Consider the following 17,806-nt stretch of genomic DNA (forward strand, 5'->3'; position numbering starts at 1 on the left):
GTAGAAGCTTTAAATTTTAAGGTGATTACGAAGTTAGAAATGCTCAGCGAAATTTCCACTCTTGAACGCTAACGCTAATGTAATAAAATCTGAACGGCTGTCTCTATTAGAAATGAAAATCCTCCTTTATGCAGAGGAAACGTTGTAACGTTGGGAAAAGATGGAAGTGATAAGAAAATATATAATATATCCATGAATTTATTTGTGAGTTGTATGCGTATAATATTGATTGTAAAAACAATTAATGAACAATTTTATGTCATAATGATTGTAAAAAAAGTCAATATTAAGTCTTTTATACAAGTGCTGATTATTGTTGTACATGCTACAAAATTTCGTAAATTCTGCTCTTTCATATATACTAATCTCATAGAGAACTTGAAAAGTTATACTTGATAGCCTGTAAAAATTTTCTTGTAATTTTGTTGAGACACCGTATACGATTTCATGCTCTTTAACAAATCGGTACTACCTTGTAGGAATGTCAACCGGAATTTCTACACGATCTCGTCCTGAAGATGAAGGCCTACATCTTCACCCCTGGTGATTCGATATGTCGGAAGGGCGAAGTCGCTCGTGAAATGTTCATAATAGCCGACGGTATTCTAGAGGTGATCAGCGAAACTGGTAGAGTCCTCACGACAATGAAGGCCGGGGACTTTTTCGGCGAGATTGGTATACTCAATTTAGATGGATTGAACAAGTGAGTAAAATTCTTCCGGCTTCTCCTCCGCTCGGAGAATGATTGTCTTAGAATCCATAATGGAGCCACTTCTCATTTCGCGTAACGCGGAGTTGAGCCAGACAATTACACGAAGCAACGAAAGACACTCATTCCTTTATGTAAAATTGTAAATTCTTAAAAAAAGAGTTTGATATCTAAGAGATGCGACGAAAAAAAATTTTTACAAACGATTTAAGTTGTAGCCATAAAAGTTTATGTAGACTCTTAATTTCGTGCGCTTTATGAGAGATAAATTCTTAAAGCCGAAAACTCGGAAAAAACTTTCAGACGCACAGCTGACGTTCGTTCGGTTGGTTACTCCGAGCTGTTTAGCCTCTCGCGGGAGGACGTGCTGGCAGCGATGAAGGACTACCCGGAGGCGCAGGAGATCCTGCAGAATCTCGGTCGGAAGCGGCTGATGGAAGCGCAAAGGGTAGCACGAGCATCGCGCCAACCTACATCTCCCGGCCACGATTCATCCGACAACAGTACCGGCAAGAGGATCGTCGATAAGCTCAAGAGCGACGTGAAGGGTCTGAAGAACGTCCTGCGCAAGAGCAGGCGTAACACGCGGCTGGAAGAGAGCCTGGAGCTTCAGCCACTGGCGCCGAAGGCGGCGGTTCTGAAACGGCAGCAGAAGATCGACGACGGCCACGACCTGTCTTTACCCAATACTCAGGAGCAGCCAGTGTCACCGCTGGGCGCCGGTCTTCCGCTGCTGTCCAGGCTCAGGCTGTTGAAGGAGAAGGAAGAGAGGGAGGAACGGCGTACCCTGATGGACACGCCGAGCCACGCGGCGGAGTCGCACGCGCCGCCAGTCTCGGAGCCCTTGAACCCTACCAACCCAAATCTGCCGTTCTTGCAGAGGATACTTCTGCTAAAGGCAAAGAACGAGCAGGACACCATTCAAATAGAGAGGGAGATGCCCATCAAGGACTCTCTGCTTCCTGCTACAAGGAACGTCATTCCTGAAGAGACAAGCACGCTATCGGACGAGCAGTCGTCCTCAGGTGGTCAGAGCGTCGCGATGACCACTGTGATCTCGCAGGTTGAGACGCGCACGATCAAGAGGCCGTGGACCACGCTGAAAAACGCATCGTTGACCGCCAAGGACAATTCGCCGCAGAAAAGCCCACCGACTAGAAAGCTACAGCAAACCAAAATGTATGCCTCCGTCGACGATTTATCGCCAGAGTACTGCGGTCTACCGTTCGTCAAAAAGCTCAAAATCCTCAACGAGAGGCAGAAGCTGGCCGAACTGGAGAAAGCGGTCAGGAGCTCGTCTCTCGATTGCGGTGAGAATGTCGAGCCGGAGTACGATGGCAATCTCACAAGGAGTCATTCGGAAGCTTGTGCTATCGAGTATGTCAGAAAACTGGCTAAATATAATCAAGTAAGTAGTTTTATCAATTGTTTTCTTATTTCTACATATTGACAAGAGTAAGTTCTATAGTCTTGTTTTATAGTCTCTCTTTCAACAGATACTTTTAAAAGTATAACATATATCCTATCTAAAAAAAGGCATGTAAAGTCGATTGCTCGCATTTCTCGAAGTTTATTATTGTCGTTTTTCCGCGATGCCGATTGGTTCTCTCGCTGCGCATACTTCGTGTTGCAAGAGTAGCTGTCATTGCAATTTTGACAGCTGTCAAGTTTGTTAAATATTATTTATACATTTATTGTTGTAATTTATTTTAAAAAGTAAAAAATAAAAAGTTAAGTAGCGCGCGTGAAGCGAGGAGGGAGCACGGAGTGAGCGAGGAGGGAGCGAGGAGGGAGCGAAGAGTGAGCGAGTGAGTGAGCAAGGAGTGAGCGAGGAGTGAGCGAGGAGGGAGCGAGGAGGGAGCGAGGAGTGAGCGAGTGAGTGAGCGAGGAGTGAGCCGGGAGTGAGCGAGGAATGAGCGAGGAGTGAGCCGGGAGTGAGCCGGGAGTGAGCAAGGAGTGAGTCAGGAGTGAGCGAGTGAGCGACTGGCTGGCTGGTTGGCAGTGAGTGAGTGAAGAGTGAGTCAGGAGTGAGCGAGGAGTGAGCGAGTAGATGAGCGAGTCAGTGAGCTAAGAGTGAGCCGGGAGTGAGCGAGGAGTGAGCCGGGAGAAGGCCGGGAGTGAGCCGGGAGTAAGCCGGGAGTGAGCCGGGAGTGGGCCGGGAGTGGGCCGGGAGTGAGCCGGGAGTAAGCCGGGAGTGAGCGAGGAGTGGGCCGGGAGTGAGCCGGGAGTAAGCCGGGAGTGAGCGAGGAGTAAGCCAGGAGTGAGCCAGGAGTGAGCGAGGAGTGAGCGAGGAGTGAGCCGGGAGAGGGCCGGGAGTGAGTCGGGAGTAAGCCGGGAGTGAGCCGGGAGTGGGCCGGGAGTGAGCCGGGAGTAAGCCGGGAGTGAGCCAGGAGTGAGCGAGTGAGTGAGCGAGGAGTGAGCCGGGAGAGGGCCGGGAGTGAGTCGGGAGTAAGCCGGGAGTGAGCCGGGAGTGGGCCGGGAGTGAGCCGGGAGTAAGCCGGGAGTGAGCCAGGAGTGAGCGAGTGAGTGAGCGAGGAGTGAGCCGGGAGTGAGCGAGGAGTGAGCCGGGAGTGAGCGAGGAGTGAGCTGGGAGTGAGCCGGGAGAGGGCCGGGAGTAAGCCGGGAGTAAGCCGGGAGTGGGCCGGGAGTGAGCCGGGAGTGAACCGGAAGTGAGCGAGGAGTAAGCCAGGAGTGAGCCAGGAGTGAGCGAGTGAGTGAGCGAAGAGTGAGCGAGGAGTGAGCCGGGAGTGAGTCGGGAGAGGGCCGGGAGTGAGCCGGGAGTAAGCCGGGAGTGAGCCGGGAGTGGGCCGGGAGTGAGCCGGGAGTAAGCCGGGAGTGAGCCAGGAGTGAGCGAGTGAGTGAGCGAGGAGTGAGCGAGGAGTGAGCCGGGAGTGAGCGAGGAGTGAGCCGGGAGTGAGCGAGGAGTGAGCTGGGAGTGAGCCGGGAGAGGGCCGGGAGTAAGCCGGGAGTGGGCCGGGAGTGAGCCGGGAGTGAGCCGGGAGTGAGCCGGGAGTGAGCGAGGAGTAAGCCAGGAGTGAGCCAGGAGTGAGCGAGTGAGTGAGCGAAGAGTGAGCGAGGAGTGAGCCGGGAGTGAGTCGGGAGAGGGCCGGGAGTGAGCCGGGAGTAAGCCGGGAGTAAACCGGGAGTGAGCGAGGAGTGAGCGAGTAGATGAACGAGGAGTAAGCGAGTGAGTGAGCGAGGAGTGAGCTAAGAGTGAGCGAGGAGTGAGCCGGGAGTAAGCCGGGAGTGAGCCGGGAGTAAGCCGGGAGTGAGCCGGGAGTGAGCGAGGAGTAAGCCAGGAGTGAGCCAGAAGTGAGCGAGTGAGTGAGCGAGGAGTGAGCCGGGATTGAGCGAGGAGTAAGCCGGGAGTAAGCCGGGAGTGAGCCGGGAGTGGGTCGGGAGTGAGCCGGGAGTAAGCCGGGAGTGAGCCGGGAGTAAGCCAGGAGTGAGCCAGGAGTGAACGAGTGAGTGAGCGAGGAGTGAGCCGGGAGTGAGCGAGGAGTGAGCCGGGAGTAAGCCGGGAGTGGACCGGGAGTGAGCCGGGAGTAAGCCGGGAGTGAGCCGGGTGTGAGCGAGGAGTAAGTCAGGAGTGAGCCAGGAGTGAGCGAGTGAGTGAGCGAGTGACTGAGCGAGGAGGGAGCGAGTGAGTGAGCGAGGAGTGAGCGAGGAGTGAGCCGGGAGTGAGCGAGGAGTGAGCGAGGAGTGAGCCGGGAGTGAGCCGGGAGTGAGCCGGGAGTAAGCCGGGAGTGAGCCGGGAGTGAGCGAGTGAGCGAGTGAGCGACTGGCTGGCTGGTTGGCAGTGAGTGAGTAAGTGAGTGAGTAAAGAATGAGTGAAGAGTGAGTGAGTGAGTGAAGAGTGAGCCAGGAGTGAGCGAGTGAGTGAGCGAGGAGTGAGCGAGGAGTGAGCTAGGAGTGAGCGAGTGTGTGAGTGAAAAAGGGAGGGAGGGAGTGAGCAAACGAGCGAGCGTAACTAGATAAATATGTAGCTAGGTAGCTAGGTAGCAGTAAGTATGTAAGTAGGTATGTATGTTGGTCTGTATGTATCTAGGTAGGTATGTAGGTATGTATGTATGTATGTATATATGTATGTATATATATATGTATAATTAAACTTTACATTTTTTTATTCAAAATTGCAGAAGACGTTTGATTTATGTAAACGAAAGATAGAGAAGATCAAATTGCAATTATTATTATTTTTAAAGTGAAAAGTCAAATAGCGCGCGCTTGTAATGTTCTAGTATAAAAAAATAATAAAATTAAAAAAAATTATAATATAAAACAAAATTAATTCAGAAAATACTAATTCGATGATTTCCAGATATGCTTGAAGAAATTTATTTATTATATAGTATTGTTTGAATATTAAATGTTTTGTTTACAAGTGCAGTGTTGCAAAATGCAGAGGAAAGTTTGGATAATGCATCGAAAATGACAATAACAATTAATAATTAATAATTAATAATTATTCATAATAAATGAGGACGTATGAATATTGATAATTCATTTCTTGATAAAATATAATAAATGTATTAAAAGAATTTTAATTTACACATGACGCAATTATAATTGTTTAATATTGAACCTCTCCAATTAGAATTTTGTTCTATAACAGGACCGACAAAAAGAAGCGTCGCCAGCGGTGGAACAGCTGTCGCCGGAGAACGAGACTCTCGAGAGGCGGAACCTAAAGAGCATTCTGAAGAAACTGTCGGCGAGTAGTAGGGCCGGCAGTTCGGAGACCTCGGCCACGAGCACGCCAGATCACCAGGCCGCCGCCGAGCTGAGGAGGCTGATGAGAGCGCCGACGATCGAGGGTTACGCCGCGCGGCACTCGAAGCTGTCCAAGAGCGTGACCTTCAACAAGTACACGTTGCAGAGCCCGCCGTCCGAGCAGCCCCAGCAGCCGCCGTCGAATTACCCGCTGTCCGGCACCCAGGATCAGCCGTCACTGCCGCCGCCCAATAAATTCAGTTTCCGTCCTGTGAGCAGTGCCGGTGGTGTTCTGCAAACGGTGTGCCGGCCGCGGGAGGAGGAGTGCCTGGGCGAATTGCTCTCCGGGGTTGGTGAGGTCATCAAGGCGGGTCTGGTGAGTGAGGAGCGCGCGCGCGCGCAACTGCCTCCTTTGTCCACGCTTTCAATGAACGAGCTTTGTGTACCGCTCCCTGTCATCACGCGGGAGTGCCTTTGTCAAAGGGCTCTCGTTAGAAACGCGAGAGACGCCTCGACAACACTCCCGATATCGATATTTATTGACAATGCAAATAATCGGCGGGACTAAATTCACTCAATATTTTTCTGTTACTAGTAATTTAATTTTTATTTTGTAAGGCTATTGTCATTCTTTCTTCCGTTGTAGAGCAAAGAGAGGCCGTATTGTAGTTTCAGGAATTTAAGCTCGTCACCGTTCCAAACATAGTTTCCCAAAGTCCCGAACTTGGTACTCATCGTCGCCAGATGTATACGTCCATCAAGCCCATCAATTATCCAACTCCTCTCGCAGAAGTTCCCCATTACCGTGTGACACACGGCGGCCGTCCGATTAATCATACTGCTGCTTTTGACGTTGTAGGAAGACATGCAGAACAAATTCGAGCGACAGTTCACGTCTCTCGAGCTGGAGGTCCGCAAACGTGACGAGATAATATCGCAATTACAGTCGCGGATCCAACAGCTGGAGCGAAGGAAACTGCGACGCGGGGACGACTCCGGTGGGGACAGCACCGAGCACGATGCTTCCATGGAGGAGGACCTCGAAGACGATCGCGAGGATCACCCCTTCATGCGTGACAGCTCCGTGGACACCGTTCTTGGCGGGTCCACGCGGTCGCGCGACCGGCACTCGTCCTCGAGCTCACGCAGCAGGCGATCGTGGGAGGAACACTCGGAAAGAGAAACCTTGGAACTGCAGGAGCTGCCGAACTCGATAGTGCCGCAGAGGCTGTCCCGGGATGACGTGGCGATCGACCTTGAATCGAACAGCGACAGCAGATCAGACGAGGAATTTGACATTTGCGACCGTCGCAAGGGTGATAGCGATGAGGGCGACGAAGAGGATGAAGAGGAAGAAGAAGAGGAAGAGGAAGATGACGAGGATGACGACGATAAGATCATGCGGCAAGATGGCTACAATAATTGGGAGGTCGCGCTGCTAGCGAAACAGCTCGAGGCGAGGAGAAGAAGTGGCGATAACGCCAGCCCGGGTTCCTAGCGCATTAACGAGATTCTAGAAATACTGTGTTACCTCACGAACACGATACGCTCCGATGGATGGTGCAACCCGCTGGCTGGGTCTGGCGGTAGTGCAGCTTTTTGCGAACACGATCGTCGCCCGTACTTACATTTAGACTTTGATAATATGACTAGCTGCAGCGAGACTATGATGTAGTCCGATCTCGCAGGTCGTTGTTGATATTTCTTTCTCCCTATTTTAATCCGTTTCATCTAATTCGGTTTCCAGTGTCTGTGATAGGCTTCCAGCTCGCGGTGGATCGGCGACCCTGTATAATTTTCTCTTTGCATTGCGCCGATTTTATCTCACATAACAAGATAAATCTTCTTATCTCCTTTTTCAGTGGTCTTGTTTATCTTTTTTTTTTTTTTCGTTGCTATTACGAGTGATCTTATTGATGTAATAGTTTAAACGATTCGATTAATCTCAAACGTATATTGGATTGTAAATATTCACAGGTGTGCCTGAGAAAATATTATTACATGAGATATTTCAGAACTCTTCTCTTATTATATAGACATCCTAATTGAACGTACAAGATATCTCAGAATAGTTGTGTATTAATAGCAAGATTTGCAACTTACAAGGAGTTTCCTAAACGCAAATTTGCAAATTTTCTAGGGAAAAAATCGAAACTTGGACTAGACCGACGCGCAACAATATTCAAACACCATTACATCTCAGAAATATACATGTATTTTTTTGCCAATTTGTTGGCAATGTCCGAGCATTTTTCTCTGCTCTCCAAATTATCTATTCAAATATATTCTTGAAAAGCTGCACTTGGAACGAACGCGGAGATATTAACCGATTGTACGAAGCAAGAGAGAAGAAATAAATAATTTTAGAAGAAACAGAGAGAAAAAGAGAGAAAGAAAGATATATAAACAGAGAGATATAAATATAATTTGAGGCGACAGAACTTAATGAAAATATATTACGTATACTGACCAGACCAAGCTCAATATTTCTAGAGTCTTTACAAGATACGTTTATTAAACGACAAATTATTATTAAAATAAGAAAAAGAGAACTATTGAGATCGTGTACATATTAGCCGATAATTTATTTATTTATGAGCGAAAGAGGAAGAGCGAATGCAAGAAAGTAAGGGAGGAAGTAGAAGATACAAATATAAAAGTTAGTGCAAGAACGAATTTTATTGAATTAAAAGGAGAGAAGCATTTTAGATGCTGATATGTACCTAATATGCGGAAACGAAAGGAACGTAATAAAGCAAATGTTTTCAAATTGTCGCAATTGTCATACCCTAATCCCCGAGCAATATTCTTCGTAGCTTTGTTTCATAAATTATTTTTTCAATACATTATTGTTATAATAACACTAATGTGAAATATATATTTTATGTTAAAATTAGAAAAGATAATATGTTTCAATTTAGCAAATTTATTTAATATTTTATTACTTTCTTCAAAACTTATAGAAAAATAATATAATTTATATCTTTTTTGGTTCAGATTTAAAATATGTACATTTAACGATTGACTATTCATACTAAATTATTTTTATCGTTTTTATTTTTTAGATTAAAACAGCATCCTCGTGTAAAACATAAAATTTTGAAATTTATTGATCTATCATCAATTATTTCTCTAACTAAATAAAGTATGGAAAATTAGAAACAAATTTTTTAATCAAGTTAATTTAGAATTTAAAATTATTCTTTCTAGATAATTGAAAAAAAGAATATTTTAAAATCTTATTTTATTTGCGTGAGAAATAGAATAAAGATTTTAACAATGGAAACGATTAAAAAATAATAATGAGCTTCTATAGTATAAAAATATTATCGAATTTACATTTTTTATCGTAAATTTAATGTTAGTTCAAATTATTATTTCTACTTCTTTTACGTTAACAATAAATTGACAATAAACTGTCGCAAAGTAATAGTTTATAATTATCGAAAACTCGTGAAATGCTTCGGAGTTCGAATTGCGCGCCGTTGATAATATCCGCGAGCTGTGGGGCGCGCGGATCAAGCATAGCGCCACGCAAGGCTCGCTCGCGACATAACCTGCAATCATAATAATAACAAAAGCGTCGCGACGGACTTTTGTTTTCAAATACTGCGGAGTCATATCTTCGGAGTTCTAGAAACGGTTTGAGTGCGGTGCGCGCTCCGCGCCCGCTATTGTTGTGATGCCGAGGACGTGAGCGGAGTAACGGACGGATTCGACAGGATGGGCGACATACGGGCTGGCCTCGAAGACTTGAAGCTCGACAGTGCTCTGTTTGCCAACGTTAAATACTACGTCAGCGGTGAGGCCGATCCGAAGGTGCGTTATACAGTTTTTCTGCTGATTTTCCCGCGTTTTTGTTCCATCGACAGTTCGACGCTCGACGGATCGAACGGCCGTGTGATTCGCTGCTGTCGCAGCTGACCGCCCAATGTTTTCGAAAGCTACAATGCTTCTTTTTTCTGACGCGAAACTGACGTGCTCGATTGTTAACGGGGGTTATAATTTGGAGCACCATTTCATGTAAATGTCCGGTTCTCAGATCGCTTCTCTTTTCTGTACGGCTTTTTTTTTAATATTTGAAACGAAGTGTGAAATTATTTCAGATTTATATACCTGACGTTAAAAAATGTTATTATTTATTAATTATAAGTACGTACTTTTGCAGATTTTGAATTTATTGCAAGAAGGTGGGGCTGAGAGATCCAATTATTTTAGTGATTTTGTTACGCATCTGATAGCAGGCAATGAAGCATTAGAAAATGATATTTCTGAAGCAAAGGATCTATATGAGATACCAGCAGTTACGCAAAATTGGATTTTATATTCCATTAAGTGCAAGAAACTTCTACCGTATCCTTTTACGAAAGACTTATATTTTAATATTCTACTCACAATTATAATAATAAAATTGTATTTGAAACTTTTTTTTTATTTAAATATTTTTATATTCTAAATAAGTAATTTTTGAACAGTTTTTTAATAAATTTTTAAGGAGATAAGTAATAAAGTTAACATTTAAAAAATACTTTGAGATTTATTACTAAACATGATTAAATTTATGGCAGAATATATATTCCTTAATGAAAATTTAAACAGAACGCAATATTTCTCACCAGAAGAGAATCAGTTGTTTTCGAACATACATGTCTGCCTGTCTCAGGTAAGTCGGGCTGATAGCAAGTCCCTATGGGCAATGATAACCTTGCAAGGTGGCAAATGTCAGCTACGCTTGGACAGATATTGCACTCATTTGATTACGTGCAAAGCAAGTGGCGCAAAGTATGAAGCTGCTATGAGACACCACATACCTATTGTAACACCTGACTGGATAACGGAATGTTGTAAAAAAGGCACTCTTGTAAGTGAAGTGGAGTATCATCCTAGACTATTAGTGTCTCCAAATAGTTCGACAGCCTTGATTACCGGATTCATGGACGAAGATACAGATAATAACATTACACAAGAAGAGCAAGATAAGACTAAAGCCATGCTCGAACAGCTCAAGCAACGTATGCCATGGAATCAGCCGAGTCCACCGGTACCCTCGAGTGCTCCGCACAGTCTTGGTGTGACTAGTACAGCGACTGTTCCTTATTCGACAAATGGACAAAATACTATAAATATGCAATCGCAATCGCAACAGCAGCATCTTCCACGGCCAGTTCCCTCGACCAATCCGAGTACTTCCACGGTCGCTCCATCAGTCTCTGATCAAGATGTAATTCATCAAACAAATTGGCTTCCACAGACATCTCAGCAAAACATTTCTCCGCAAATGAAAGCTGTACCATCACAAATGCAACAGCAAGAATTGTCTCCGCAACAACAGCAACAGCAAATGAATATGCAACATCAGTTGATACAACAGCAACAGTTAACATCACAACAGCAATTGACGCAGCAACAACTCACACAACATCAGCAACAGTTGCAGCAACCACCGTATAATCAGCAGCAACAACTTTTGAATCAACAGCAGTCGCCTCAGATACAGCAACAATTAGTAGGACAACAGCAATCCATGATGCCCCAACAACAACAGCAACAACCAATAAATTCGCAATTATCCCAGCATCAGCTAAATCCACAGCAACTACTGACATCACAACAAAAGCAATTGAATCAACAGCAAATTATTCAACAACAGCAATTACAGACTCAGTCACATTTGACGCAACAGCAGCAACAAGTGCAACTGGCTCAGCAGCAACAGCAGCAGCAAATAGTGATGCAGCAGCAGCAGCAGCAACAATTATCTTCTCAACAGCAACAAATAGCAGGTCAGCATCCATTGACTCAACAACAGACTCCACCGCAGCAACTCACTCCCGAGCAAAGACAACTTATTTTGTTGCAACAGCAACAACAGCAGCAGAAGATACAACAGATCTCACAGCAACTGCAGCAATCTGCTCCACAGAATTCTCAACAGTTCGTCATAAGAGACGGTCAATTACAACAACAGTCACAGAATCAGCAATTAATTGGACCAAATCAACAAGGATTTATCGTTCAACGAGACTCACAGTGGCAGCAACAGCAATACCACTTACAACTGCAAAGGCAACAACAGCAGCAACAGATTGGTGCTCAAAGAGCCTCCGGAGGACAATGGAATCAACAACCACCTCAACCTCCCCGACAGTTGATTCATTTGGACGCGCAGACACATCAGCAACTGCAGCAGATGGACCCGCAACAGAGGGCTCAGTTTATACAGAAGATTCAAAAACAACGAAACCTCCTATTGCAGAGGCAGATGCAGAATCGTCAAGCGCAGCAAGGCTCACATATTGCTGTTATAAGAAGCCCTGGTAAACCAGTACAGCCAGGTAGTTTACAATGGGTTCAGCAAGCTCGACCGCAGATGATGGGACCACAACTCGCGCAACCTTCTGGGCAGAAGCCGGTACATCCTGGTGTACAGCCACCAGCATTAACTCCAATAAACTCTTCCAATCAAGTCATTGTGTCAGCCGGCCAGGCCGTTCAAGGTCCGCAAGCTTCACAAACGGGCCAACCATTCCAACAGGCACAACTGACACCTCAGCAATTGGCGCAATTACAGTTACAGAAGCAACAACAAATGGTTAGATTGCAGCAGTTGCATCTACAACAACAACAACAGCAGCAGCAGCAGCAGCAGCAACAACAACAACAACAACCAGGGGCACAGCAAGAACCGCAATTAGCGCCTTTGCCAAATAATGCGCAAATTTCACCAGATCAGCAGCTTGTCGTGAATCCTAAAACTAAAACTGCATTGGCAAATATGCTAACCAACAGAATACAAAGTGGTGCTGCTGAAGGTAGTGCAGCTGGTCAATTGAGATTGATGACTGCGCAACATCGACCTCCACCCCCACCTTCGCAAGATCCACAACTCTTAGCCGCTTATCAGAGAAGAACTTTGGGGAATATAACAAATGGCGCACCATCAGGAGCACCTATGAAAATGCAATATGCTCCAGTTATGCCACAACCTAAGACTCAGTTTTATGGTCACAATCCAAATTTGAAATGTATGTTTCAATTTTTTTATTTTTTATTATTATTTATCAATGTTATTATTATAGATAAATTATACTTTATATACGTTAGTAATATTATTTAAAAACTTTAATATTTATATTTATATATACATTTGGCATTGTGTATTACATTATCATTAATGAGAGAATAATGTGTGTATTTTCAGTGCCGCCAGATCTATTTCTGTTAGGATGCATTTTCGTCATTGTCGAATATGATGTACAGCGTCCTAATGAAGTTTCTGTTTGGAAACAAGTTATCGAAAGACATGGTGGCGAAGTAGAAGCGCAATACTGTACTCGCGCAACGCACGTGTTAGCTATCACGCAGAAACATCCAACTGTGGTGCAAGCTTTGCGTGAGGGAAAACGTTGTGTTAGTGCACATTGGCTTTCCGATGTTGTCAGTAAGCAACAAGTAGTCCCACCTTGGCATGTTCTTCACTTTCCAACGCCGTTTGGCTTAACTGAACTTCCATGTAGCAAGCAAATCATATCTTTTTCTGGATTCGAGGGAGAAGAACGAGCAAAAGTCAAATTCATGTTAGAGGCTTTGGGTGCAAAGTACACTAATTACTTTTCCAGGCACAATACTCTTCTTGTCTGTAGAAGGTATAGATCGTTCTTTCAACTATTTTAATAATAAGTATACTATTTATTAATTGTTACGTGTTGTTATATATTGTAATATTTCATACAATTAATTAACAGTTTAATAATATTTTTTACATAATAATTATATGTTGAAATAACTTTAGGCCAGATGGACAAAAATATAAAAAGGCACGCGAATGGCAAACCAGTGTCGTAAACGTACAATGGTTGACGGATTTACTATGCGGACAGATGAATGCTTTGCATCAACTTGAGGGTCCAAAGTATCAACAGTTTAGTCTGAGCAACCCTTTCAGACTAGATTATTCGTTAGTGCCTCATCTCATGGGTATAACATTTATTTGTTAGATCATAAAACAGTTATATATTGAAATTAATTGTTATATATAAAGTTCTATTTTTGATTCTAGCTGCTTGGAAAATGCCAATAAATATTACGCAAGAATCATATGACAAAGTAAAACAGGTTGGTCAGGGTCCAAATTCAATCAGAAAATACAAAAAGCCACGTCTGGATGGTCCATTATTGAATAAAGATCCGCATCTTTTGGGTCTGGATGAACCAATTGTTATTAGCAATCCTGATCCTCCGCCACCCGATAAACAACCAAGAATACTATTTTCTGGTATTAACCCGAAAAATCATGCCAAGGTATTAAATAAATACCATTTATTTTGTTTTTTGGAATATCCAAAATTTTATTTCAAAACATACTAACTTCATATTTGTTCATAGTTACAGAACTCTAATAATTGCAATATATTATTACTGCATTTTGCTGCTACAATTTATTGAATAGAGTTTATGTGATTTTTCAGAGGATTCGAGAACTGGGAGGTGCTTTAGCTGCTAGCTGGCGAGATGCTACTCATCTCGTAATGTCAGCACCATTACGAACAGTAAAATTATTGTGTTGTTTATCACGATGTAAATATATCGTCAGCCTTCAATGGTTGCTCGAATGCTCTTCAAAAAACACTTTTGTGGACGAAAATGCATATATGCTCGGTGATCCAGAATTCGAGAAAAATTTCAATTGCAATATCGAAAAAAGTTTAGCGAGTCCCAATCGAGGAACAGTACTTAAGGTAACAGATTTTTTTTTAAACAATATTTCTTTAACAATTCGAATTTTAATTGTATGATACAAAAAGTGATATGCAAATGGAAATATTTTATTTTTATTTTTCTGTACAAATAGGGTAAATATTTTATGTTACACCAAGTGTAATACCATCTCCCTCGGCAATTGCGGAAATAATAGAGAGTGCAGGAGGTACAATGGAAAAGACACGTAGATCAATCGCTCAAATACAAGAAATGAATGCTGCGAAATTAAGTTATATTATCGTGACTCATGACAATGACCTCCATCTTCTCTCTGATGTCTTACGTGCAAATATTAGTAAGTAATTATAAATTAACTTAACGTTTTGTTATCTTGTTTTTTACATAAAGAAAGTTTATTTTAAAGAGAGATTGAAAGTTAAACGGAGTAGATGTTATTAAACGTAATAGAAATTTTATCTTGTTACATGTAAGTTTTTTCATTTAAAATTTTGCAGATGTGTACAGTGCAGAAATTGTATTAGGCGCAGTTGCACGACAATATTTCCAACCTGATACAAGTTAAATCTAAAAGGTTATACTTTGCTATATTTTTATCCCTGTTATGGGCCTATCAATTCTTTAGTGATTATTTTCGAAACGGAAATTTTTGCTTATCTTCTGCAATGGGACAATAAAAAACATAATTTTATGATACAAAAAAGACATTGTTACACTTTTTACAGCTATTTTTTTCATTTGAATTATCTGGAGGTAAGTATAGTAGATTTGATATATTCTGTATTCTTGTAATTATCTGTATCCGTTTTTTGTTCATATCTTGAACGCATCGAGTAAAGACAGTATCTATCAGTTGTGAATGTTATATTCATTTGTGTGCAATGTATAGGAATCTGTTTATAACTGAAAAAGAGAAGATAAACTTTAAATTAATGCAATTCTAAAAGAATCATTAATTCTAAAAAGAATTGAGTTTTTTTAGTTTTATCCGTTTTTATACTCGTTCACTTTGCAAACATTCATAATTGGCCGTTTAAATTTCTGTACAATGAGTATAAACTTATAGTTGTATTAGTATATAAATATGAATAGATATTTTTACTTTTATCTGCAATTACGGGGAAAAAATGCATAATAAAACGGTCAAAAATGGTTAGTAGACATGTTTTATGCGTTCTGGCACTTGTATTTGTCTTTCAAGCCAGTATTGTTTTTTATTACCATAAAATGTCGCCGCCACGGATAAATCTTACATAAAGTTAACATATTTTGTAATCTACAGCGCAAGATCAGTTTTACATGATGAGATATGTTGTTGACTCCAGAATATGTATTTGATCGTTTACAAGGATTACGTCAAAATAAACGACGTCGTCAATTATTATTTACGTTTTGTAGAAGCATTACATAAGTATCGGCCTATTACATATACTATAACATGCGCGTGTTGTAATACAATTTATTTTTAATTATTAAAAAATTGACTGTAACAATTAATAACTTGTATAATTGTATTTTACTTATTTATCTTGTTTTTATATCAATACAAATTTATTACGACAAAAAGAATCAGTATAAACAATTAAAGATAAAATTAAAAGTAAAATTGTATTAATCTAGCGCAGTTTTGTATAACTTACACATAAAAGCTTCATTGCTAGCACATTTTGTATGAAGAGATTGGACATAGAGATTACGTGGTAGAAATCTGTTGTTGAATCCAAGATATATATTTGGCTATGTCAACATAAAACGACGTAATCTTTGAGTTTAGATAAATTTCGGGAAACGATTCCACGTAAACGATAACGGCCCGTGGTATCATCGAAAATGACTAACCCGCTCCCGCTTTCACCACTGCCAGGACCGCTCTCGTCTTTACCGGCACAAAGAGTGCGATCTGATGTGAAGCTGAAGAAAATCTGGTTACTCCGAAGACATATCTCCTATAATTTATACAAATTCGTTTGATGTTCATTTACAATACTTGGTTTTATGATGGTAGTGTTGAATTTGTCAATGTTTCAGTATATTTTATAAATAATATTTGTATTTTTTGTTAACAAAGTTTGCGTCATAATTTGACATTCTTGGTCGATATTTTGTGACTATTGACTGTCAAGGTTTGTACAGTTTGTTATATTTCTGCTAATAATTCAGCTTTTGTGAAATCGTCTTGTATAATAGAATTTGCGTACCATTTGCTTGCAAACTTTTTAATAAGCATTTAGATATTTTATTTTAATAGTTTGGCTATTTGGATTCTTACCTGACTCACTATCGGCACCCTCGCCATACGTGGATAATCAGGAAAACGGTTCGTTAAATCTTTGCCCCATCCCACAACATATCCTCTTTTATTGATGATGTTTGAAGATTAGTCGAACCAAACCACAGGCATATAGGTTAATGAAAGGACTAAACTCAACGGGCATCGTCAGGATCAAAATTGTTAGATCAGAATCGCCGCTGAGATAATGCGCATAATCTGGATGGATTGTGTAATTTGCAACTTCCCGATTGACAGATCCCTCCTCACGAAAGTGTCGAAAATTAAATCGTCCCAAGGCCACAAGCAATCATTGGGATGTATGGTGTCATTACTACTAAAGTTTTTCTTCAAACAATGCCCCGCTATAAAAATGTGATATGTGCATGAAAGATACATTTCTTTGATAATCAATATTTTAAGAAAAAAAACTAAACTTTTAATTGTAAAAAACTAGGTAAAGATAAAGAATAAGTTCAATCAATATTATAGATAAAGTATATTAATAGAAATACACAATATTAGGTGATCTTTCCAGATATTTCCACGTGCATTCTTTGATTATATTTGGATGAATTGTGAATATTGAGAAATTTATGGTCTCGTATTTTATTTGCAAATATAAACAAATACACATAAGCCTTCCGCAATTCAAAAAACAAAGTAGAAAGATGGAGGAAACTTGTATTGTTTGAAAACGAAGAGTAATGATAATTAAAAATTAATATCTCTTCAATCTCTTAACATACCTGTTATAACGTGTCTGGTAGTTAGAACGGAACCAGTACATTGAAATTTATATTGTTCTTTTTTAACAAAGAGTCCAACCACCCACGGCCATTGGCCCGGAAATGTTTCCTGACCATTGGGAAACAGACGATTTGTACTGTCCGTGTAATAATTGGTGATACCGCATTCATTGTTGGCGAATTGAACTGGAGGAATTGCGGTAGTGCGTCTAGATTGACTCAAATAGTTTAGGCGATCTTCACTCGGATTATGTATATAATAAGTGCTCGAATTTCGATGCCATGTCCAAGAATTTGGATCATTGTTTGGCGGATACACAATATGCCCCAACTCGATAGTAGCACGGATATTTCCATTTGCTAAGTAAGAAAGTAAAATAACTCAAATTACACGTTCAAAATACAAATTTTGTTTTCTTTTAAGACAAGTTATTTTTAAACACAAAGTAACGTTTTTACGTATAGGTAGAAGTGATGTATATAATAAAAAGAAAACTTAGTCGATTTAAGTAAGCTTATAATCTTAGAGCCACTTGCACCAAATTCTGATTAACTTAATCGTTGATTAGTCCATTGGAATTAACCAATCGTATTGTCGTTAAGCAAAATTAATCAAATGCGATTGTTCAATTCAATGGACTAATCAAC

The 17,806-nt window shown here is 41.5% G+C and overlaps 2 protein-coding genes across 2 annotated transcripts in view; one reads left to right on the top strand and one right to left on the bottom strand.

Moving 5' to 3' along the window:
• Positions 1-6: 6 nt before the first annotated feature.
• Positions 7-14,843, top strand: LOC114254390 (PAX-interacting protein 1). Its single transcript, XM_036289583.1, has 13 exons — positions 7-703; positions 1,013-2,117; positions 5,325-5,798; positions 6,282-6,919; positions 7,348-7,399; positions 9,071-9,241; positions 9,591-9,775; positions 10,022-12,447; positions 12,624-13,068; positions 13,215-13,399; positions 13,482-13,723; positions 13,891-14,477; positions 14,638-14,843. The coding sequence occupies exons 1-12, from the start codon at positions 519-521 to the stop codon at positions 14,215-14,217; spliced, it is 6,435 nt and encodes a 2,144-aa protein (XP_036145476.1). The 5' UTR covers positions 7-518; the 3' UTR covers positions 14,218-14,477; positions 14,638-14,843.
• Positions 14,844-15,829: 986 nt separating this feature from the next.
• The window catches only part of LOC118646512 (serine protease gd-like), a 6,279-nt gene continuing 4,302 nt past the window's right edge, over positions 15,830-17,806 (bottom strand). The window contains 7 exon segments of the mRNA XM_036289584.1: positions 15,830-15,890; positions 15,892-16,086; positions 16,410-16,510; positions 16,513-16,548; positions 16,551-16,721; positions 16,724-16,774; positions 17,159-17,539. Of these exon segments, the coding sequence (XP_036145477.1) occupies positions 15,834-15,890; positions 15,892-16,086; positions 16,410-16,510; positions 16,513-16,548; positions 16,551-16,721; positions 16,724-16,774; positions 17,159-17,539 (992 nt within the window). The 3' untranslated portion in view covers positions 15,830-15,833.

The sequence above is a fragment of the Monomorium pharaonis genome, chromosome 7 (assembly GCF_013373865.1).
Source record: "Monomorium pharaonis isolate MP-MQ-018 chromosome 7, ASM1337386v2, whole genome shotgun sequence".
Lineage (NCBI taxonomy): Eukaryota > Metazoa > Arthropoda > Insecta > Hymenoptera > Formicidae > Monomorium > Monomorium pharaonis.

Bases quoted from the DNA above. Each gene is read 5' to 3' on its own strand.
- LOC114254390 (XM_036289583.1), top strand. From the start codon at position 519: ATGAAGGCCTACATCTTCACCCCTGGTGATTCGATATGTCGGAAGGGC. The intron at 9,776-10,021 runs GTATCCTTTTAC...AAATTTAAACAG, and splicing joins AAGTGCAAGAAACTTCTACC to AACGCAATATTTCTCACCAG. The intron at 12,448-12,623 runs GTATGTTTCAAT...GTGTATTTTCAG, and splicing joins TCACAATCCAAATTTGAAAT to TGCCGCCAGATCTATTTCTG.